Source organism: Sapajus apella, unplaced genomic scaffold, assembly GCF_009761245.1.
Source record: "Sapajus apella isolate SASKATOON/1434 unplaced genomic scaffold, GSC_monkey_1.0 scaffold3, whole genome shotgun sequence".
In the NCBI taxonomy this organism is placed as follows: domain Eukaryota; kingdom Metazoa; phylum Chordata; class Mammalia; order Primates; family Cebidae; genus Sapajus; species Sapajus apella.
In genome coordinates, this window is record NW_022436943.1 from 4,472,893 (window position 1) to 4,497,516 (window position 24,624).

General features: G+C 40.6%; 1 protein-coding gene across 2 annotated transcripts in view; it reads right to left on the reverse strand.

Moving 5' to 3' along the window:
- SDC2 (syndecan 2) overlaps positions 1 to 24,624 on the reverse strand; it is a 115,030-nt gene that overhangs the window by 37,193 nt on the left and 53,213 nt on the right. The window contains exon 1 of one of the 2 annotated variants that reach the window (XM_032245679.1): positions 10,581 to 10,637. The exons of the other annotated variant lie outside the window; for it this stretch is intronic. Within the exon in view, the coding sequence (XP_032101570.1) occupies positions 10,581 to 10,622 (42 nt within the window). The 5' untranslated portion in view covers positions 10,623 to 10,637. Of the gene's footprint in view, positions 1 to 10,580; positions 10,638 to 24,624 lie in introns of those variants that run through there. 2 annotated transcript variants of the gene reach the window in all.

Sequence of the window (24,624 nt, forward strand, 5' to 3'; positions counted from 1 at the left end):
TCAGTGGTGCCATGAGATTCTCATAGGACTGTGAACCCGATTGTGAACTGCAAATGCAGGGAATCTAGGTTGTGCACTCCTTATAAGAATCTAATGATAAATGTAATGTGCTTGAATCATCCCAAAACCATCTCCCATCCCTGCCCTCGGTCCATGGAAAAACTGTCTTCCACAAAACCCGTCCCTAGTGCCAAAAAGGCTGGGGACCGCTGGTCTAGAACCTACAGAAAATGCAATACATTTTCCATAGTTCTTCCATTTACCAAAGATGTAAAACATAAATATGGGAGGCACCATGTCTTTCTCCCAGAACAAAGACAAGCCTAGCACTTCAACACTTTGAGTAGAAAGCAGTCAAATGACTGTGAACAGGGATAATTCCTACCACAGAGAACAAGGTCCTGCAGACCACACAGATGGCAGGCCTGGCTGTTGCTTTTCAGCTAATGGAGATTTTGGACCTGGTAACCACAGATAACCAATCTTGCCTGGTTGCTGCTTGGTGGGGAAGGGCAGTTACTTCTGCAGAGAATATTTAGGAAGCAATTGTGGTTTAAATTCTAAACAATGGCAGCTCTAGATAAATTTCTGATGGGACAGCTGCTGCAGGCATATATCTGAATTCAGATCAACCACAGGTAAGCTTTTTTTGCTGCTGATAAAGCAGGTGTTTTGGTGACTCTGATCTCATTTCTCTTCCCCTCAGGTTCCAGGTGCAGACTCCAGGTCTTCAGGTGGCTCTGCTGCCATCTCAGGGTCTTCCCATGAAGACGTAGTCTGTGTCCAGACTTGCCAACCCCTTGGAAAAGCTAGAGACTTGAGAGACCCCCCCACCCACAATCCCAAGGCTGAAGATGCTGGCTACTGTATCCACCTATACCAAGAGTTAATTCATGTATTCACTGAGCGTTGTGCAGGGTGTGTGCATGGTGCTAAATTCCCAAAGCTAAAGGTGAGTTGGTGCTAGCTATGCAGAGGGGAGGTGGTGTGGGGGGCAGGGGGAAAATAGGGTCAAATGAGGTACAGGGAATGCAGGCATTTAGGGGACCAAGGCAAGACGAGAAAAGAGAGGAGTTTTAGTTCCACATGATGGTGGGGAGGGCGTGTGTTCGGGAGAGATGAAATAAGGCTAAGAAGAGGGTCAGATCATGAAGAATCTTTGGTGAGAAACAAGGGGATTTATATTTATTCTGTAAGCAAATAAGGGATTTTCATGGAGAAGGTCCAAATTATGTGTTTGGAAAGATCAGGCTGGATGTAGTACAGATGACAGATTAGAGGGGCTTGACTGGAGGCAGCATGATGCATCCAATTACGGCAGGAATTATGTAAGAAGTGCCAAACCAGAAGGATTGGAAGGCCAGGGCAGAGTCAATGGTATTAAAGTAAGTAAAATCTCCTGGTCTCGTCAACTGATTGAATGAAGGGTGAGTGAGAGGATGTAACTATTTATTTTTTAAATGACAACAGTCACTGCTGTCCTCATAGAGCAATTGTCAGGCGCTGTTATGACTTTACACGGATAAGACCTCCAAATCCTCCCAGCATCCAATGCTGCAAGTATGAGCCCCAATGTACAGCTGTGGAAACTGAGCCTTAGTGATCCCATGGTTTCCCCTTCATCACCCACACATGAAGTATAAGCACGGCACCTAGGTTTCTGATTTGGGGTCCTGGCTGAGGGATAGAGTCCTTCACTGACAACTGCCATACAGGAAGTACGTGTGGGCTCAGACAGCAAGTCGTACTGAGACATGATTAGCTGGACGAACGAGGAGGCAGGACATGCTGGTGGGAGTTATGAATGAAAGAAAGAAAAATGACCTTCAATAGAGGACTGTTGTCTCTGCTTCTGCTGAATGATTGGCTATTTGTGGCACTCTTGGAAACTTGCCAGAAGGTCAGGCAACATGGTTGTTGGGGGAAGCATCCTGAAGTCAGACACCTGGACTGAAGCTCTGAGGTTGAGTTTTTCTGTCTATAAAATGAGATAATAAGCGTGCTCATCTCCCAAAACTCATGTGAAGATGAAAGAGAAAAAAAAAGTGAAATAGTTCATGTTGACTGTAAAAAACAAAACAAAAAACAAGAACACAAGTAATTTTTTATATTTATGCAGATGCATCTACTCTTTCAGGCAAGCAAGGCACCACGTTAAGAAAGTGCCTATTCCTGGAGCTCAAGTCACCTCCGGGGAGTCCTGCAGCTTTCCTATTCTGTGTCACAACTAAGCTGGTGGTCATAACAATCTGGCCAATTCTGTCATGAACAAAACAAAATATACAAACGAAGCTGATTAGGACTGAAAAATAAACAAAGACTCTGCAGCTAAGCCTAAAGCTAACCCAACCTTCATATAAACCTACTGCAATAAGGAATTCCTTGAGGTTAGAAAGTATTCAACTAACATAGAATGACTTACAGCACTTGAAAATTGCACAGCAAATAAACAAAGATGACACCAACAGTGATCCTATAGTAATGGACCACCATATGTACAGAGCTGGAAATCTGGAAACTGTGGGATGGTTTCCGGGCATAGACTTCTGGTTTGTGGCTCAGCTATCAATAATTACATAACATGGGGCCTTTGTTGTTTTTAGCAAATTAGCTTACACAGCACCTAGATTATAAGGAAATACCTGTTCATCCCAAGGGAGCACAAAGTACCCAGTCAACTTTTAAACTTGGCCCAGCTTGGAGAACCAAACGCAGACACCTCTCTTCTTCACACCTGAGACACCACTAGAACCACCTGACTGGGGAGTTCAAATGTGGCACAGAACTCCTCCACAGAAGAGCAGTGCACAGGCAATGGGCATTACTGCTGGCCAGGCTCACTGGTCCTCAGCAGGTAGCCAGAGATGTTTCAAAGCCCAAAAAGATGTTTCCATAAAATGAAAGATTTTTAGGTATTAACCAGCTTCCCCTTAAATATGAACAGACATTTTCCATCAGGGGTTCTGGAGTCAAAAACCATTAAGAAAATGATTCATTCTGCAGCACCTCCTGTAGGGTTGCCTCCTATTGTCCCAGACCCCCTGCTCCAGGAAAAGCAGCAGTTACACATAATGAGGCCACTGAGGTGGAATGGGGAAACAAAATGGGGTGGCAGCAGTCTCCACAAGACTGCTTGAGCCAGCACTGATGGCCTTTAATAGAAGGATAAACAAACCCCAATTTACCTTCCTAGCAACCCTTCCCTACTGAGAAAGCCAACCCTTCAATTTACTTGTCCTGAGCCAAGACCTTTCCAGAAAGAAAAGTCTACCTGTGCAATAATAATAAATGCTCCCAGTGACTTAGTAGTGCCAGGATCCAGAGGTGCTAATGATACTATTATTGCTCCCTCTGGGTTCCAAAAGCCACCAAGCTGACAAAGACGAGGCTTATGAAATAGAAAATGTTCCAGGTACTGTCTGCAGGATTTTTTATTACTTGTGACAGTTTTAGTTTGTAAGCAGCTAGGTTTCCTTCCATTTCACCATAGATTTTTTGTCAGGCACAGTGGTATGAAAGCCAGCAAGAGGGGGTGCTGTCTTTTGAGGTACCCACCAATTAGCAAACAATTAGAAATCAAGGCAGTGCATTCTCTGCTAGCCAACCAGACACATCACTAGGGAAAGGATCAAACCCCAGAGCCACAAACACAAGATTAGGTTGAATCATATAAATAGGTCAGAAATATCAGCAATTTCACATGGTTTAATCTGTATGGAGATTTGAGCTTTTTATGGCTTTGTTTCTATTTTCAAGTTTTATGCAGAGCAGTAGTATTCAAACTGTTCACCATGCCATGGCCCTTAAGACCCTGGTGATCGGGGCCCTGCCTCTTCATCCTAATTTCATCCCACCTCCCCAAGTATACAAACTTTTCCCACCCCAGGGCCTTTGCAGCGGCCCTTCCTCTGCCTGAGTCTCCTCCGTCACGCCTTTTGTGTGGTCAGTTCCTTCTTGTTTCATAGGTCACAAATGTGACCCTCTCCAAAGTGGCCTTTCCTGACCATCTTACCTATTACTCTCTAACCCAGCCCAGTCCAACAGAACTATAACGCAAGCCACACGTGCAATTTAAAATTTTTAGTAGTCGCATTTTTTTTAAAGTGTGACACATATTTTTTGGCTTTTTAAAGTCATAGTAAAATGCACCTAAGATTGACCATTTTAACTAGTTTCAAGTGCATAGTTCAGTGGCATTCAGTATAGTCACACTGTTGTGCAACCATTACCACATCCATCTCTAGACCTTTCATCATCCCAAATGGAAACTCTACCCACTAAACAGTAACTCCCAGTTCTCCCTTCCCCCCGGTACCCACCATTCTTCTTTCTGCTTCCATGAACTTGACTATTCCGGTTACCTCATAAGTGCAATAGCACAATATTGTCCTTTTATGCCTAGCTTATTTCACTTAGCATTCATTTTAATAATATACTCTATTTAACCCAACGTACATTTGGGTTTCATTTTGATTATATCTTAAACATTCTTTAAGATATAATCAATGTAAAATTTATTAATCAGATATTTTATATATTTTTTTCATACTAAGTTTGAATTCCAGTGTATATTTCACCCTTACAGCATTACTTTCTCAATCTGGACTGACCGTAGTTCAAGTACTCAATGGGCACATGCACCTAGCGGCTATCACAGTGGAATGCACAGGTCTCTTTCATTGGCTTGTTTTATTTTCTTCATCTGCCTTTCTCCACTGAAATTATTTTTTTCTCTGTAAACATACAAACTTCTCTATCTTCCCTTAGCAGAGTATGAGTTTGCCAAGAGCAGGACCTGTGTCTTTGGTTTTTGTTTGTTTGCCTGCTCGAAACCAAGCATATCTTAAATGTGATACAATCATATAAATATTTCTAGACAAATGTCTTTAAGGCAGATGCTTTTGAAAATGGAAGGATCTGTCTCCAAAATATCACTTTGATCCTGTACTATCTGTAACAGAAACATCACTGGAGACTTAGTCACCCTTCCTTTTGTACAGGAAGACTAAGGAGAGCTTGGGACAGTCGTTGAAACCCTGGGACCAGACTTCCCTGGCCCTGCCACTTACCAGCTGTGGGACCTCTCTGAATCTCAGGTTCATTATCTATAAAATGGAGAGAATAGTGATAGTGTCTACCTCACGTGGCTGCCAAAAGCATTAAGTCAGTTAACATCTGTAAGGCACTTTCAACAGTGCCTAGCACTTAGTGAGCACCCTGTGTGTTAGATCAACAAATCACATGAGTATGTTTTGCATTGCCATTTCAGGGGTGACTCTGAATTGCCTTGGCGATTCCTCTTTCTGTAGTCCATCTACACATAAGGTCAGGACTCCTTTCCCAGAGAGCACACCTGCTCACACCTTCTGGCCCCTTATAGCACTAACAGTCCCCACCACCACCAGGAGCCAGTCTAAATTTCCTAGCAGGATGGAAGCCAGAGGCAGGGAGCAAAGTGAATGACCTTTGAGAAGACACCCAGCTTCCCGTGCCTCAGGTTCATCTAGAAAATGGAATAATAATAGTACCTACTTTATAGGTTATTGAAAAATTAAATGAGTTAATACATGCCAAATACCTTTACAGTGCCTAAAACATAATAAGCACTCAATCAATATCATCTACAGGGCTCTCAACAACTGGACTCCAACTTTTATAGCTTCATTTTAATTCATTTAGCAAATATTTAAGTACCTACTATGTACTGGGCACTGTCTCTACAAGGCTCTTGCCCTTATAGGAGCTCAGAGTCAGGTAGGAGAGAGGTTAAGAGCTGTGATAATCCAGGAGGCAGATGCTCTGCTAAACGTGGTATACTGTACTCTACAACAGCCCAGTAAGGGGACCTAAGCCAGAACTGCAGAGTGGGTCAGGGAAGGCATTTAATGGAGGAACGGATGTCTACGCTGAGAGTATAAGAAGAAGGAAGAGGCCAGGAGCAGTGGCTCACACCTGTAATCCCAACACTTTGGAAGGCCGAGGCAGAAGGATCACTTGAGGCCAGGAGTTCAACACCAGCCTGAGCATCATAGTGAGACCCTGTCTCTACAAAACATTTTTAAAATTAGCCAGACATAGTGGTGTGCACCTGCAGTCCTAGCTACTCGGGAGGCTGAGACAATGATCACTTGAGCCTAGGAGTTCCAGGCTGCAGTGAGCCATATTGTGCCACTGTACTCCAGCCTGGGCAGAAGAGCAAGAGCAAGACCCTGTCTCCAACAACAACAACAACAACAACAACAACAAAAAACAAGGACGAGGAGCAGGAGAAGGCAGTGAGCATTCTGCATTCTATCACTCTTATCTACCATTCTCATCCAAGCAGCAGCCATGTGAAATTTTCCTTCCCTGACACCCAATGACTTTTCCTTACCCTTCACGCTGCTCACCTGCATTGCACTCTGGCTTCCATCTTCCTACCCCAAATGGATGAACAGTTTCCCCTCTACCTGTTCCCCTACCTGTAATGAAGCAATACATGTTTACTGAATGAATTAACTCTTGCCCTAGTTTCTCTTAGGACTAAAGACCCATATCTCTAAAATGGTGGCCTGAGTTATGCACTAGACAGGGCTGTGCTAATCAGCTTTGAGTTCAGCACACCCATGCTCAATTTACAGTATTTAATCAGTCCACACTCTCCAGATCTACAGATACAATAAAGGGTGGCACTATTTCCATGATATTTATTTCTACCTATAAATCAAGAACTCCAACCAAGAGCTCCACTTCCAGGTTTTCACGTAGGGCAAGTTTTTGTTCCTCTTTGACCACATACATCACTCCAACTTCCATACCTGTCTGGCAAATACAGACAGAGCTTTGGGGATCCACCACAAGAAACTAAAACTATTGTGTTAGCAACTGACAGTCGATTGGTATGTCTGACAGGTTTGGTTATGTGTTAAAAGTACCTATGAAAAGCAGATTCATTCAAGCTGTTCCCCACTTCTGTCTAAACCAACTCTTTGGGGTGGCCAACAATCTTATTCATTATAGTCAGCATTTCATTTTCCACCCCCACAAGGTATATTCTTTCACCACAACATGTGCCAACCATAATTAAGAACTTCTGAGGAAGAGAGGAAAAACCCACAGGCATTGTTGGAAACAGAGGGTGTACCTAGCTTAACCCTCCTATAACTTTGTAACAGCAGGCAAAGAAAATTGAGGCAATTCTCCTTTAAGTTTACTGATGCTAAAACACATGAATAAGTTTTACTGGCAAAGACTAGGATAAAGAGCCAATAATTATGCCTCTATAAAAAAGCATCAGAGAAAATATGGACCTTCTAGTGTGCAGAAGACCAGGGTTCGAATGACAGTAACACTCTGAAGGAGTTTTCTCTTCTAAAAAGTGAGGATGAAACCAGCGCATTCTATGGGAGTTGTAATAACTGCCTGCACATTGTGTAACAGTGCCTGGCACATAATGGGTGCTCAACAGATGTTACTACACTCCACCTCTCAGAATATGGGTAATTAGGTGTTTATGATAAAAGTAAGTTTAGGAAAAAATATCTATGACAACTAAATTATTCTTGTGATTCTTAATCAGATTAAAAATGGCAGAAGAAGAGCAAAATAATGTCTTTCGCAGCAACTTGGATGGAACTGGGGACCACTATTCTAAGTGAAGTACTCAGGAATCGAAAATCAAATACCACACGTTCTTACTCCTAAGCGGGAGCTAAGCTACAGGGGTGCAAAGGCATACAAAATGGGAAGGTGGACACTGGAGACTCAGACTGGGGAGGGAGAAAGGAGGGTGAAGGATGAAAAACTACCTATTATTTACAATGGACACTCTTCAGGTGACGAACCAAAATCCTAGCCTTCATCACATACAACTAATCCATATAACCAAAAACCATGTATCCCTAAAGCTATTGAAATTTAAAAAAATGTTTAATGGCAAAACATGCCAAAATTAAGACCTTTATAAGATGCCACTTTCTGTTCAAACCACAATTGAGAGGTAAGAAATCTTCCCTTTTTGCTACCAGAATTCTTGAAGTCAGGTTTTGACTACATTTGAATAGAAACTGTTACTGCTATGAAAGCTTACTAATAAACTACCGCTTTGTAAACTTTTAAAAATAAAGATAATAGCCCAGGCATGGTGGCTTACGCCTGTAATCCCAGCACTTTGGGAAGCCAAGGCAGGTGGATCACTTGAGATCAGGAGTTCAAGACCAGCCTGGCCAACATGATGAAACCCCATCTCTACTAAAAATACAAAAATTAGCCAGGTGTGGTGGGGAGCACCTGTAATCCCAGGAGGCAGGGGTTAGAAAGAGCCAAGATCGTGCCACTGCACTCCAGCCTGGGCGACAGAGTGAGACTCTGTCTCAAAAAATAAAATAAAAAGATATGCTTGAACATACATATACAAACATATAACCACACCACTCCCTAAATATAGATGCTTACAATAAAATTAAAGCATGAAAACAGGGCCCATGCTTCTTAAATTATAACGTCAGATGACTTAATTATGACTAATTAAATTAATGATAAAATAAATACAAAATATTTACTTAATAAAAAAGTTTACAAAATAGACCAATTTCAGAGAAACTAAATACAATCAGCAAAATCTTTTTATGTGTATATGCTTGCTGGTTGTATTTCACATAAAACTAATACACATGAGAGTTATTATAAAATCCTCTTTAGACATGAAAACATATCCAAATAAAATTTGTTATAATCCACATTTTGATAGTTATGAACAGAATGCCTGAAACCCTCTGCACAATATGCTTTATTATTCTAATGAATTCAAATGAATTACTGCTTGTTTCCAGAGCTATCATACCATTAATGGTTTTATAAACTCCATAGCATTAGGACAAACCAAATGCTCTGAAATAATCAAGAGACATTTAAAAGCCTGAGAGAGTTTAAGTGTTTAAGTTCATGAATTCTCAAAGTGAACTCCAATATTCTTACATAATATGCATTTTTAAATTAAAATTCTGCCTTTACGAGAAGTATCTAAGAGGCCCACGAGAAAGTCAACCAAGTATAATACTCATGAAAAACCACCAGACCTTTCAGTTTGCTGCTTTACATCTATGACAGGCTTTCACCCCATCCCAGTGAGTGCTCGCTGTGCCCACATGAGGAAGACCAGGCAGTCGTCATCACCAACATTTTACAGATGGGAAGAGGACTTCATCTAAGGTCCTGCCCATGATCACACAGCTGATGTGTGGTGTACAGGGCAGGAAGGGAGCAAGACTCAAGCCCCAGGTCTTCTGGGTGGCATATTTTTCATGAACAATATGAATCATCTGTTGAGTAACAAGGCAGCTATGTCAACTGGCTGTAGAACTCTTAATTCCACAACTTCCTGGTCCTTGATCACTCCACTGCCTATCTCTGAATCCTTCAACTCCCATCCCCAAGAGGCACACCAATACATTAAAACTGTATTCAGTTTCTTTACTGCAGTTATCTACCCAGCCTTCCTAGTCTTTCCCAAACTATGTGTAATGCAGGTAAAACTGGAGTCAGGGAAAACTGAGACACAGACATAAAGGCCACACATTCTGTACTATAGTTACTGAAGCAACTGTCCCGAGGGTCCCAGATTTTCAGTTCTCTGTCTCCCAACATCACACTTCCTATTATGTCTCTACCCTAATACATATACATATAGATTACCTATGCTAAACTCTATCCAAAACCCCATTAAATTAAAACAAACTAAATTCATTTATTCAACATGAAGGAAAAAAATGAAGATTCTTCTCGGTACATGGATCCTATAAGACTCTGAGATATCTTGTGAATCAAAGATTAAATCAGATTTAGGATGGTCTCCGTGATCATCAGTATGCTTACCACACTGTAATTTTCCTAAAAATTACTTTCCCTTCCTCAATGTACATTTTTTAAAGAATAAATATACCTAGGCAGAAAAGGATATCCCAGTGCTAACTTATCAAAGTTTATGAAGCAAAGTGAAGGATGTACAGAGACCGACTAAAATGCAACAACAAACAATTAAAAGCTGGTTTTCTAAACAATCACAAAGTTCAAGTCCCAAAACAGTGGGCAAGGTGCTTTCCAAAGGCACTAGCAAGGCAGACTTCATCACTTACCTATGGGATGTGATAACACTTGTAAGATAAGCTGTAGGAAAAAGCCTGGAATCTTGAGGTGTTTCCTTGGAAAGTTTTATGTCAGATATCAAAAACCTACAGGTATGTAAGGAAAACATGAAAATATATCCAAATAAAATGTATCATAGGTACATTCACCAGTCAGAAAGCACTCTGCACATTTTTACTTTAGAATCCGTCACAAAGGTCCATTACATTAGAGGCCCTTACAAGTGAGGCTCAACCATGTGCAACACACACAGCTCTATGCTCAAGGGGCTGCAGTCTACACCAGCAAAATGCAAGTGCAATGGAAGTGAAAATTCCATTGGGTAAAATATCTATTAGGTATTGATTATCTTCTAAAAAGTTCCAGATGCCCTACCCAAATCACATTCATCCTTGGACATCCCATCCCCCTGCAAATTTGAAGGTACTCAAATCAAGTACCTCTAGTACGCTACAGACCTGGACAGATGACATGTATCCATGGCCACAGTGATTCCTCATCCCTTCTTTCCCCACCACCACTAATGGTACAGGTGGCTGACAATTCCACTGTGAATCAGACAAAAGAATAATTCCTGCCTTTTTTTATTCCTACATTTAAACATAACACTAAAATGCAAAATCTTTCGCCAGTACAACTGGGGACACCTGAGTCTTTAGAAGGGTGGAGTCACAAAGCTACAAGACAATGCCTGGGCCTGGTAACTGTGGGAACAACAGAGATGCTGGCATCCCTTGGCGAAACTGTCTCCAGGATACAAGCCTGTAGTTTGTTAATTGGCAGTTGACTGGCTGTAGGGCCTGTTAGTCTGTAATGACAGAGTGTAGCCAGTGGCTCACAGCTAAATATGGTTAAGTGTCCTCATCCAACATGCAGAGAGGAAACAGAAGTATAACCTTCAATTCACCAGTAGTTTTATGGACAAAGGGCCTGTCAGCTGGCACCACGTAGGAGCTCAGAATGTCTTTATGTTCAAAACACAATTCTAGCACTACTGTATGTAAAATCCAATGCACATATCTGAATAATCAATGGCCTCCTTATGAATCAGATGTTTCCTTTAAACAAAATGTATCAGCATGAGAAAACTGCTTACAAGAGTGGTTCTCAAGGTGCGGTCCCTGGGGCTGGCAGCATCCTCTGGACACCTGTTAGGAATACAAATTCTCAGGCCCCACCCCAGACCTAATGAATCAGAAACTCTGGGACTTGGGCCCAGTATTCCCTGCTACAACAAGGTCTCCATGTGGAGTCTGTTACATTTCTAAGTTTGAGGACCACTGGCTTAGAAGTCTAAGAACAAAGACATAAAAGTGGAAAAGTACAAGATATTTATAGGAAATGGAGGGAAGGGAGAACACTCAGCGAAGAGCATGAGAGGATGTGCTAGAATTAATATGACAGTTACATAAAAGCCAGGAAATTCAAGACACTGAGTCCTAGCCTAGGAAGCCTGCACTCTCCCAGAAAATTTGGAGCTCTTGAAACTTTTGGAGGCTGGAAGAGAGGCTGTTAGAATGGTAGGCTAGGAAGGGCTGGGGAGGCCAGATGGAATGCTGCCAAGACAGCTGATCTGAGCAAGGCTGGAGAGATTTATAAGGTTTCAAAACTGTAACCTTTGACAAGACTTGACAACACAGGCACCTTGCTGAGGTGTCTGAGATACAGGCAGCATGTGTCAAAGGAAAATGTGTTTCAGGTAGCTGGAACAATGGGACAATAATTGGGAGAGAAAAGGGGTACAGAGCTACAGAAACAAATTAGGGCTGATGTACATGAAAATGATAGTCTGAAGCCACAAAGTTAGGAAATATTGTCAGGGAAGTAAAAAAGAGTGGAGCTCTACTGCAAACACGTCCCCTACCAGAGTCACTAAGCTGTCACTAAATTCACCTTGGTCTCCACAAGAGAACCATCCAAGTCCCCAAATGGGAAATCTGGAATGGAGGTCAGCCTGAAGATATGGAAGAGAAATGGAGTAACTTAAGCACAAAAGCTCTGCTTGAAAGCAATGCTAACTTTACTTTAGGTTTCACTAGAATGAAGATTTGAAGGTAAGGATGACCAATTCTAATTGCGTTGATGGAATGCCTGTTTCTAACAGTTACACAAAATTTTGCTCTAATTATCTCATCAGTTAGAATGAGTGCGTTAGGAATAAGAATCATGCACAACAGGAGAAAACGAGGGAAGGACTCATTAATCCATGAATGCGGAGCTTCTGACATTCACTCCAATAACAATGAGTCTCTTCCTCAGAAGCCCCCCAGAGCTACCAAGTCCCACAGGGACCCTGTGCCAGCTCCCTGCCATCCTGACTTCCCAGGCTGACTGTGGCCTTCAGAAAACCCGCCATGGGCCAGCAGGGGAGTCAGCTCCAGGGAAAAATGCCACCTCTTTTCATCATTAAGTCACTGAAAGGTTATGGATTCAAAAAAGACCCACATAAATATAGGAAACTGATCTTTGACAAAGGAGCAAAGGCAATGCAATGGAGAAAGGACTGTCTTTTTAACAAATAGTGCTGGAACAATGGGGCACCACATGCAAAAAGAAAATGAATCCAGACACAGATCTTAAAAACTCTTCACAAAAATTAACTCAAAATGGATCACAGACCTACATGTAACAGGCAAAACTATAAAATGCCTAGAAGGTCAACTCGGGGGAAAATCTCAATGACCTTGGATATGACAATGACTTTTGAGATGCAACACCAAAAACATGATCCATAGGAGAAATAATTGATAAGCTAGACTGCATTAAAATTAAAAACATCCCTGTGAAAGACACTGCCAAAAGGATGAGAGGACAAGCCATAGACTCGGAAAAAATATTTGCAAAAAAAACCCTATGCCTGACAAAGGACTGTTATCCAAAGTTGTGTAGCAAGTGGTCTGCCCTCTTACTTGATAGGACCACCTGGATACTCCATTAACTAGGATTTCTTTTTTCCCCTTTCCAGCCCCTCTGAGTTTTGTTCTCAGCTGGATTCTTTCACCACTGGTACCCAAATGCTTCCCACAAAAATGCATCTCAAATGAAGGGAAACAACGGGAGGACAGACTTGGTAAGGAAGGAATTTGCTTTTTAGACATGGTAAGAACGTTTTTGTTACATGGATTGAGGGATGCTGTATGGTTGGGCCATCTAACAATGAAATAAACAACAGAGGTTATTAAGTGGCCTGTGAGTAACAGCTATCTGGAGAATAAACTCAATCAGGCCACCCCACACAGCCTGTACAGCATTCCTACTTCCCCAGGGCCTTTGGGAATTCAATGCTTGTTTATAAAGAATTCTAAAATGTGCAGCCCAAAGGGTGTTGCTACAGTATGAAAGACACTCTGGTTGCCTGTTCTTCCTGCCCTCAGCTCTGTCTTCAAGAGTTGTTTTCATGTCTTCTTTATGTATGACGTATTTACAATCTCATAGCTAAAAGAAAATCCCCCTTGCTTGAGCAAGCATGTGCTGAGCATACTTTTATACAGACAACAGAACAACATATGCAAAAGGACAGTAAATAAACATACCTTGGGGTGACTGGCTGTGTCTTCCTACCAATGTGTGGAATCACTTGGCCAAGCTTTGAAGAACTATTTTACCTCTCTTTTTATTATTAAAATGAGACCATTTAACAAAATAATTCAGTTACATATCTTTGGTAGAACAATTAACTCGTATAGCACTTAATACATTTTACATAAATATCCTTTAATCACAATAAGCTGTGAAGATATGACTATCCATGTTTTACAGATATGGAGACAGACTGTACATAAGAAATTTTCTCAAGGTCATACTACTAGGCAAGCTGAGGCTGAACTACCTTCTGATGCCAAAATCCACAGTAAAATTTTATAAAATACTAGTTTAGAAAGATACCAATTGAACTATAGAGACAAAAATTAGACTAGTGATGGCCTAGGATTGGGAGGGGTTGAGAATGACAGGGTTGGGCAGGGGTGACCGCTAATGAATACAAGTTCTTCAGGAAGGTGATGAAAAATTTCTAAAATTAGATTGCAGTGATGGTTCCACAACTCCAAATATCCTAAAAACTACTGAATTTGACATTTTTTAAATGGATGAATTATATGATATATAAATCACATTTTACAGAAACTGCTTAAAAATCAGTTGAAAATTAAGGGGGCAAATGAATTCTTGATATTTTATCATTTTAAGATCAAATTATCAAGAATACAAACTCAAAAATGAAAATTTAGCCCAGGTGTTTTGTTCCAAAACAGACAATTCATTTCACATTAGGAAGTTCAGTAGTAAGTGGAAGAGAAAAGCTGGCTTACTATTCCTGGATGGATTCCAACTTGGTTAGAATTCTGCTGAAGAATTCTTGAGTATCATCTCTCTTCTTATAGAATGGAGATTACAATACCTACTTGCACTCTATAACTCATGGAGGTATAAAACTCAAGATAAAACTTGATGTTTAGAAAGGCTCAATCACTAAGTCATCACTGGTCATCCACTAAAAAGGGCAGGAGGCAAAACCTACTGGAGGCAATATCTGGTATATGGCTACATAAGCAACAAATTATACCAGTGTCATGAGAAGTACTCATGAACATAGCAAATCAAGCTTCTTTAAGCTGCAGTTTCGCTCTTCTCTTCAGAAATCTGCAGTGGTTTCCTATTGCTACTTATTTTAGTAAATCCCAATTCCTCTGCCTGGTCCCACAATACCATGTCATTTCCCACCTTTTAACAACAGACAACCTCCAACAAGGTCAGTCACCCTCTTTACTATCCAATCTCCAAGTTAGTGAAGATTCTCTAGCAATTCCTTCCTTTTTCTTTCTCTAGCTGTCAAAATCTGAAATCTTTCAAGCCACCCCCTCTGCTTCATCACTGCTCCCAGTGCCCAAACCCTGAGCCAGAACCCCCAACCCTGCGCCAGAATCTCCAACCTCCTCTCCTTTCCCAAGAACCAGGGAAAATCCAGCTCCTTTCCTCTCCCCCTATCTCCACTCACCAGAAAAGCTGCATGTCTGAACCCTAGCAAACCATTTCTAAATGACACACAGCTCTACCCTACACTTATAATCTTCTCAACCACCAAGAACAGAATGAATCCTCTCAGACAGGTTTCATGCAATTAGAACTGCTCTAACTACTCATGTGTACCAATTATGGGCTTTATTTACAAAGTACCCTATATGTAGACAAGGTTTAGACACACCCTAACATCTATCCTCAGGATAAGTTTAACACACTGTGTTCCTCCAATACTCATGTATCTTCTTTTTAAAAAACAAAAATACTCAGCATGGAATTCTAGGATCTTCCTGCTACAAAATAGTGTGTTCTTAGTTCAGGGAAAGTCATCACAGAGATAAAAATACTGTTCAGCAAGAAATGGTACCATTCTTATATAAAGACACCAACTGATCAGACATGTGGCAAAATGTTTAATTGATACCATCCTAAAACTGGTTAAAAGTGTGCGTATGGGGGAAGCAGATAAAGAGAAGAAATAATTTGTTTAGTTTCTTTCTCTGTTAAATATAATACAGTTTCTTACTAAGGCCAATATATAGTTAACTTCTCAAATTACCAGCCCCAAAAAGGGGAATATAAGGGTGAGAAATATGAAATAACATTACAAAAATAATCCAAACCATAAACTTTCTAGTCAAGTCTGACTTTCCAGTAGATAATCAGATTTGAGTGTGTGTGTGTGTGTGTCTGTGTGTGTGTGTGTGTGTGTGTGTTGTGTATGATATTCTAATAATTCATTCCAAACAAACAATATTTTGGCAACCAAGCTGACAAAGTTGAAAAATGTAGCTTTCACTGGGTTTAACAACGTATTATAGCTCAGGGTGGAAATACACTATTCTTGGACTAAGAAAATTTACACTATCTTAAACCTTCCCTGCAACAAAGTAGTTAAAAATGTAGGTCTGTATGGGTGTCCCAACTTGCACTCATCCTGCAACCAAGGTCAATAAAGGGATTTTGAAAAATGAGCAAAGAAAATATACTGGTTGGCCAGGCACGGTGGCTCAAGCCTGTAATCCCAGCACTTTGGGAGGCAGAGGTGGGTGGATCATGAGGTCAAGAGTTTGAGACCAGCCTGGCTAATATGGCGAAACCCCTTGTCTCCTAAAAAACACAAATTAGTAGACAAGGGGTTTCACCATATTAGCGTGGTGGTGCATGCCTGTAGTCCCAGCTACCCGGGAGGCTGAGGCAGGAGAGTCGCTGGAACCCAGGAGGTGGAGGTTGCAGTGAGCCGAGATCACGCCACTGCACTCCAGCCTGGCAACAGAGCAAGACTCTGCCTCAAAAAAAAAAAAAAAAAATAGATAGATAGATAGATAGATATCTGTGAGGAAAATGCTTGCTGTCACACTCGAAGAGCAAGTTTTATCTCGAGTAACTGAGAAGTGGTCCCATTTTGTGAAAATGTTCAAAACCATGAAGAATTACAAATCAATGGGAAAAATTTTAAATCTAGCCTAGTTTATGAAATTCTACGGATGACATAGCTTACATTTAATACATGTGCATATGTTTATGTAGCTTCCCTCATACTGGTGTTTGTTCTCTGTACACTTTGACCTGCCGGCTTTCAATAACTACCTGAATCATGCTCGATGATCTGTAAATATGAATAAATGCTAAGATAGAGAAACAGAGATACAGCACTTCACATTTTGCCTCCCACTTGATAAATACTGGTTAATTGACTGGAGTTGGAACTAAACATAACACAGGATTCCTAATTTGTTCAAATCTAGCCAAGTGCTATACCAGCTGATTCTAATGGTCTAAGAAAGGAAACTAAGTCCATATAATGAAGGAATCTGCATTATTCACTCATTCATTCATCCATGCACCTAAATATGTGGGTATCTTTTATGTATGAGGCATCCTGCTAAGGGGTGAGAATACAACGGGTGAAAAATTGGCCAAAAGACCCCATCCTCCCAGAGTTTGGTCTAAGGACAAAAACACTCAAGTGCCACAAAAATACACTGCAGAAAAAGAGTTCCAAGGAGAGAGAAGTGGAATTCGGAGAGTGGAATTGGGGAAAGCAGGAGGAAGCCGTAACGTGGATGGTAATTAGGCTTAAACTCGGAGAAGGAGGAAAGGAAGGAAGAGAGGCAAGAGAAGGGAACAGAGTTCCATGCAGAAAGAGCAGTTTCTGCAAAGGCCCCTGGAGCGAGGAGTTGGGTCCATGGGAAGAACCGTCCAGCAGCCTGTGCTGAAGGCAGGACGTCAGGGAACACAGGGTTTGAGGATCATCCCAAAGCAAGCAGCCGCCAGACCTGCAGTCCTAGTCAGAGTTACATGTGTCTTAACATAAAAAAGAAGAAAAACAAAATCAAAAGGCTTCTGTGACCTAGGAGAAAGCAGACTGGATCCCAAATCAGATAACCTAACCAAAGTCCTAACTGCCAGTTCAACCACCCCTGGGTGCCCAACATCCTTGAGCCCATCTCTGTCCCATCAATGTCAAGTGACAGTAGGAACACCTCACTTGGAGCCCTGCTGTCAAGAGTGAACTAGATACAAGTACGTGAAATTGCTCTGTAAAGTGTACAGCAAATTAACAGCATTATAAGATTATGACTTTTTAACTAAATGCTAGAACATAAACCATGACCTGCTTAAAACCTACATTATTCCTTTTAAAATCATATTAAGAAACACGTGCCCAAAGATATAATAGTTTTACAAGAGTAACCTAATACTTGAGCTTTGCTGAAGAAAATGGTATTCACAAAACTCAAAATTTTATTTAAATTAGAAGTTAACTTGCATTATAACTTTACAAATGGCAGGCTACTCAAATACTCACATATTTCAATATACCAGAATCCTATATTTTAAGTAATTGCCATGTAAAATTCCTTATAAAACATGTATCTGGCATAAATCCAGAACTGCATATTATCTTATCAATTACTTAATTATATAAAGAGCTTAAAGCCAAACCAGACAGACAGCTTAAGAATCTTTATATAAAATTAGGCCGGGCAGAGTGGCTCACACCTGTAATCCTAATACTTTGGCAGGCTGAGGCGGGCAGATTGACTCCAGGAGTTCGAGACCAGCCTAGGCAACATGGCAAAACCCCGTCTCTACTAAAAATACCAAAACAAAAGGCAAACAAACAAAAAAACTGGGTAGGTGTGGTGGCGCCCACCTACAGTCCCAGCTACTTGGGAGGCTGAGGTGGAAAAATAGCCTATAGTCCTAGCTACTCAGGAGGTTGAGGTGGGAGAATCACCTGAGCCCAGGAGGTCAAGGCTGCCAGTGAGCCAAGATTATGCCAGTGTACTATAGCCTGGGCAACCAGAGTGAGATCCTGTCTCAAAAAAAAAAAAAAAAAAAAAAGAATATTTAAATAAAAATCATAAATTCATAAACGGGTACAATTTCACACTCGAAAGGCAATATTCTGAAGTGAAGTGATAAAGCATAAAGAATAACACATGTGGTTCTTTAAGGTTGACAAATGGCTGTATTATCTATTCTACTACTGGTGTGGGCAGTTCTTGTTGCAAAAAAAATAGCAAGAAAAAAAACAGTGGCTCTAAAACTGGAGCTGGTATAAGTTTAGTTTTTCTCCACAACTTCCCATTACCTTTATCTCTTCCTGAGCGACGTCATTAAAGCAATCAAACTTAGTTGTGGACAAAAAAAAAACAAAAAACACTAATTTTCTAAAAAGGTATCTTATAATGTATAACTTCTGAGCCATTTACACTTAAAATATGCTACAGGTATCTTCAAAATTATTTTTTAAATCAAAATAAAACAATATTAAAATCCAATAAGAATGCATTTTCATATAAAACCTGCATAAACAGAATATATATTTCATATATTAGCATCAAAATTGAATATCTGTAATAGTATTTTCTAAAGTTAATACCATCAAAAATACTGGTTTGTGGGGGTTGAGTCTTTTAAAAGACTCAACAGACACATTTCTATTTTAAATATTTATCAGATAAAACTTATTTTAAACCTTTCAGTAATTTCTCTCTTAATGTAGAAAAGGCATTTTCTAAAATAAATGTTAGATCTCTGCGTCATGTTTAAAATTTGAAACTTTTATTATGTATTACCCACATCTAAAATGGCTTTTTTTCCATCAGTCTGATTATAAAACAGCTATTCAGGAATTCCTGAAATACCTACAATTCTTTTTCATTCAATACCAGAAAACTCTTAGTAGCTTAATGAATTGGAGAAACATTACTTTCTAAAAAGATGCTTCAAGACACCAGAGGAATTTCATCATTCAGAGTCTCCCAACTCGGGGGAGGGGAAATAGATATCATTTTATATGAAAAGTTAACTAAATACACTCAACAATTTTAAGTATTCCTTCTAAAAGAACAACATAACCACGAAACAAAATGGAGATTCAAAATAGTACAAAATGACCTTAATTACATGCTATGAATCAGGGACAAAACCTAAAAACTTCTTTGTCCCCTTCCATCCTAAGTTTAGAGGAAGACAGCCTGTAAGTAGAACTATTTAAAAAAAAAAAATTATTGGCCGGGCGCGGTGGCTCAAGCCTGTAATCCCAGCACTTTGGGAGGCCGAGGCGGGTGGATCACGAGGTCAGGAGATCGAGACCATCCTGGTCAACATGGTGAAACCCCGTCTCTACTAAAAATACAAAACATTAGCTGAGCATGGTGGTGCGTGCCTGTAATCCCAGCTACTCAGGAGGCTGAGGCAGGAGAATTGCCTGAACCCAGGAGGCGGAGGTTGCGGTGAGCCGAGATCACGCCATGGCACTCCAGCCTGGGTAACATGAGTGAAACTCCGTCTCAAAAAAAAAAAAAAATTATTATTGAAGTAAAATTTAGGACTTTACAATGATATGGAATCAGAGTAAATCCTTTCCTGTGGCACACATCAAATGTATTGAACTGATCAATTTTTTAGGACAGCAAAGTGTAAACTGATTTTATGTTAAAAGACTGCAGCTTGATACATTTCCTTTCCTTTAGAGGTTGAACAGAATTCAGCCAAATGCACAGTAACACCACAGCACCATTTACTTCTCTCCCAATTTTCAAACCCACATTTGCCAAGATCAATAGCATGGGATATAATTCAAGAACTTTAATAAATCAAAACAAAGGAGGGAGAGAAGTTCCTCAGGGCTTCTGGATAGAATATAGTCCCAAGATGGAGCTCAGAGTAAAAACAAGTTATGGTTTTATATTAGATACTAAAATCGGTATTTCATTCCTCATTTCACCTGGAGGCTGAAATATTCACTCAAACAAGATTTGGGTAAAGCAGTTTTGTTCAAGCCTCATGAGAAAACAGTAACATCAAATCAGAGGCAAGCCAAACACCCACCAATGTGTGGCTGGTTCTGTTGCAGAACCAAGTGGGGTGTTACTTGCCCAAATTGGGGGACATTCAAGATGTCTAGGGAGGCAGCATGAACAGTCACTTCCCCTACCAATCAAGTCCCTGACTCATGTGGATATATACCCTGCCCCTACCAGTAAACAGGCTCATCTTGCTTAAGAAAAAGGAAGAAGGAAGAGAAGATTGGAAGGAAGATGGAGATTACCTGAGAAAATCTATTCCTAGAAAACGGTAATGGGAACAAGAAGACTTGGCACTCAAGTTCATTGGAATCAGAGGGGGAAGCAAGGAAAGTCCCAGAATATGGAGGCCTGCCAAACTTACTGAGTTAGTAAGGTCTCTTCCTTGGCATATCCTACTTGCCTGCTCCCACAAATGATTAAATTCAATCACCTGTAAAACTCATCAGACTCCAAAATTAACCACCATGAAACTAGCTTGTATTTGGTGATGAGAGGCATGAGAGATGAGGAGGTGGGTTTTGGGGCTGGATGGGTTATTCCAGGTTCCACTGGGCCGGGGACCTTGGACAAGTTACTGAACTGCTCTGAGTGTCTCCAGTTTTCTCACCCATAAACTAGAGCTAATAACAGTATCCCTGTCTCATGAGATTGCTGGGAGGATTCAGTGACTTAAAATACATAGAAAGCTTGGAATAGGTACTTGGCACATAGTAAACAGGCAGTATATGAGTGTTAGTTATTAGTCATTATTTACTGAGAAAGTAGTCTGTTTTGTACTGTCCTATTGATAAAGAGCTGAGTTTTGATTAGGAAAATTGTAACTATGGGCAGGTTTTCTCTCAATCCCACTTAGTGAGTGAGAATTGAACTTCTTGGAGCTTATAGGAGGAATGTGATGCAACCCATGGCAAGGATGTGGCAGGTGTCTCAGGTGTCTCTGGACCTACACCACCTGCGTAGGCTAGGTGTGGGCCAAAGAAGTCCTCCCCATGGTAATGGTGCTTCAGCCAGGCAGAGCTCCGCAGGGAGAGCCACCTACTATTCTGGTAGCCCTGCTGGCCAGTGGACACTTGCATGAACATGCTATCGCTGGCTGGGCAGAAGGCAAGTTCCAAGTTCTCCCCAATAGTAACTTGTGAGCTGCAGATACCTGGAGACCTTGCCAGACAGATGATCACGAAGACTCCAGGAAGGAACCCACAGCTGATAATATGAAACCTAGAAAAAAGATCAGGATACCCACCAGCAGGAAGCACTTTGATTCCTGCCACCCCATGGGTGAGACTTCCGCAGGAGGCTCCTAGATGCTCCTGAGGCTGATGAAAAACAATCACAAAAGGGCACTGGTCTGTCTTGATTTGTGAGTTAATCTACGATGAATCACTGTAATATGCTTTATATAGAACATTTCTTATTTTCCAATGAAATGTCCCTATACAGCAGAAGTCAGGGGTCTGGTTTGGGCTGCCTAAGTTACTTCCCCAGGATCCTGAGGTCTGTGTGTTGAGTGGGAACCAGCTCAAGTCAATGGACATGTTGGAGAGATCAAAACTCCCTTTTCCACAAGCACCTTTGACACAAGTGTGAGTTAATAATGATAATAATACTATCAGTCATTCAACTTGCCAATGGAACTTGTCTGCCTCTGAAAGTGACTGTCAACATTCTCCATCAAGTGCTTGGATTAAATGGGTTGAGTATCCCTTATCCATGATGCTTGGGACCAGAAGTGTTTTGGATTTCATATTTTTTTCAAATGTTCCAATATTAGCATTATCCTTACCAGTTGAGAATCCCAAATCTGAAAAGCCAAGATCCAAAATGCTCCCATGAGCATTTCCTTTGTGCGTCATGTCAGTGCTCAAAAGTTTTGAATTTTGGAGCATTTCAGATTTTTGGATTTGGGATCCCCAACCTGTAACTGTATTCTAATCAAAATCCTACTGAGAGGCTGGGAAAACCATCCTGGTTTTCATTTTGATTTTTTTTTTGCACTTTACATTATACTTGTTTATTTGAAAATATGAGATCTCTGACAAAGTTTTGAGCTCCCATTTTCAGATGAGCTAAGAGACCCATCTGTCTATGCTACTTATATTTGGAAGTACTATACACTACCAAGGAGACCCCCAAATTCCAAGTTTAAAATTCCAAACTTAGAAGATAGAACAATCTTAAAGGTGAGCTGAATTTCAGGTTCAACACTCAAAACAAATGAATTAGAAAGTAGATTATAACTCTACTCTTTAGCTAAAAGCAGAATGTACATGCCACTACCTTGCGACAGTTTCTGGGCTCTGAGTCAAAATTAGGAAATGATTTTTGTTTAAAATATGTTTATTTGGCCAGGCGCAGTAGCTCAAGCCTGTAATCCCAGCATTTTGGGAGGTTGAGGTAGGTGGATCATGAGGTCAGGAGATCGAGATCATCCTGGCCAACATAGTGAAACCCCACCTGTACTAAAAACACAAAAATTAGCTGGGCATGGTGGCATGTGCCTATAATCCTAGCTACTCTGGAAGCTGACGCAGGAGATCACTTGAACTGAGAAAGCAGAAGTTGCAGTTAGCTCAGATCGTGCCACTGCACTCCAGCCTGGCAACAGAGCAAGGACTCAGTCTCCAAAAAAAAAAAAAAAAAAAAAAAAAAAAGTTTACTCAACTAAAAAACTGAAATTTAATAGTAAATACTTACTGAGTCCCTAAACAAAGGTACTTGGAAGTATGCAAACATATATGAATTATTACTCCTACTCTGAGAAGAGAAACTGACATGAAAACTTACAAAACCACATTTTCCATGATGCGAGATACCATGATAACATAGCCTGATGAACTTACTCTATATGAAGACAAACACAAAGCAAATTAATAAACATCCCCCCAAATTATTGGCTCCAATTAGCCTACAAGAGGCCCAACTGGTTCTACCCATCAGCTGTAACAGAGACTGCTGATTTCCAAAACAGCTTTTTTTGGATTTACAGCAGTCACCGTCAGTTCTGAAAGATAAAGACTTCAGTCCCATTTCAGCGTTATTACATGATAAGGCTTTTGTTATTCACCCTCAGCCTATCCTATGCTTCACAGGGGAGCCTTAAAGCCAGCAGGATGCTCAGGGTGGCTGTCATTCAAGAGTAGCAAAGAGGAAAAGAAAAAAGATTTTATTAGTTTGTTTTCTCTAAGCCAAGCCCTCTGGTTGGTGAAAAAAATGTGAAGGAGAAAAAATAAAGAAAAAGTTTAGAAATATACAAAATTGTTTTTAAATAGCATGCTTTCCTAAGTTTTCCTGAGGAACTGATGTCTCAATTTTAGTACAAGAGTATTTGGTGTTTAGATTCCTATACTCATCTAAGAAATGTTTCTGACATTTAATTTTCTATACAAGAGATAAAAAGTATACAGGAACATTTGAGTTCAATTTACTGGGGCACAGTGGTAAGAGGGAATTTTACAGAACACAGTATTACACTGCAAAATCCCACTGAATATGGCATCTACTCCACGTGCAGTTTTCTAAGATGCTCTAGGGAGTTCTGTCCCTCAAGGAATTGGGGTCAAAGCGTTTTCATTGCCATGGGCCTTCTTACCACCAACACTGACCTCAAGTCAGTAAAGTGTGTGACCCTCAATGCTGCAAATTCCTTGTTTCATGTTCATTGCAAAGCACATGCTCCCAATGTTAAAATTGGAAGTTTAAAAAGAAGGCTCAGACCAGGAAGTTCATTGGCCCATTTCCGGTGACAGCTACTGCTAGGAGCTCCTCACCTTTCACTAAGATTCATGCCACTTCAAGAAGAGAAAAAGGAGATACTAAAGTGATAGAATAATGTACAGGTTAAAAACAAGTTAAAAGGTGGCACTTTGCTCACTCCTATCTGCAGATTACCTGACAAAGAGGAGAATCCCTCTGTCAAGATAAATCATATCATGTATCTGAGCAAAAAGCGTCTGTGATTCTTAGAATGAACTTTCTCTTTGATCGTTCATGTCTAGGGAAACATTTTGAAATGTTTGCATTATCCTTACCAGTTGAGAATCCCAAATCTGAAAATCCGAGATCCAAAATGTTCCCATGAGCATTTCCTTTGTGCATTATGTCAGTGCTCAAAAAACTTTGATTTGGAACATTTCAGGTTTTTGGATTTCGGATGCCCTAC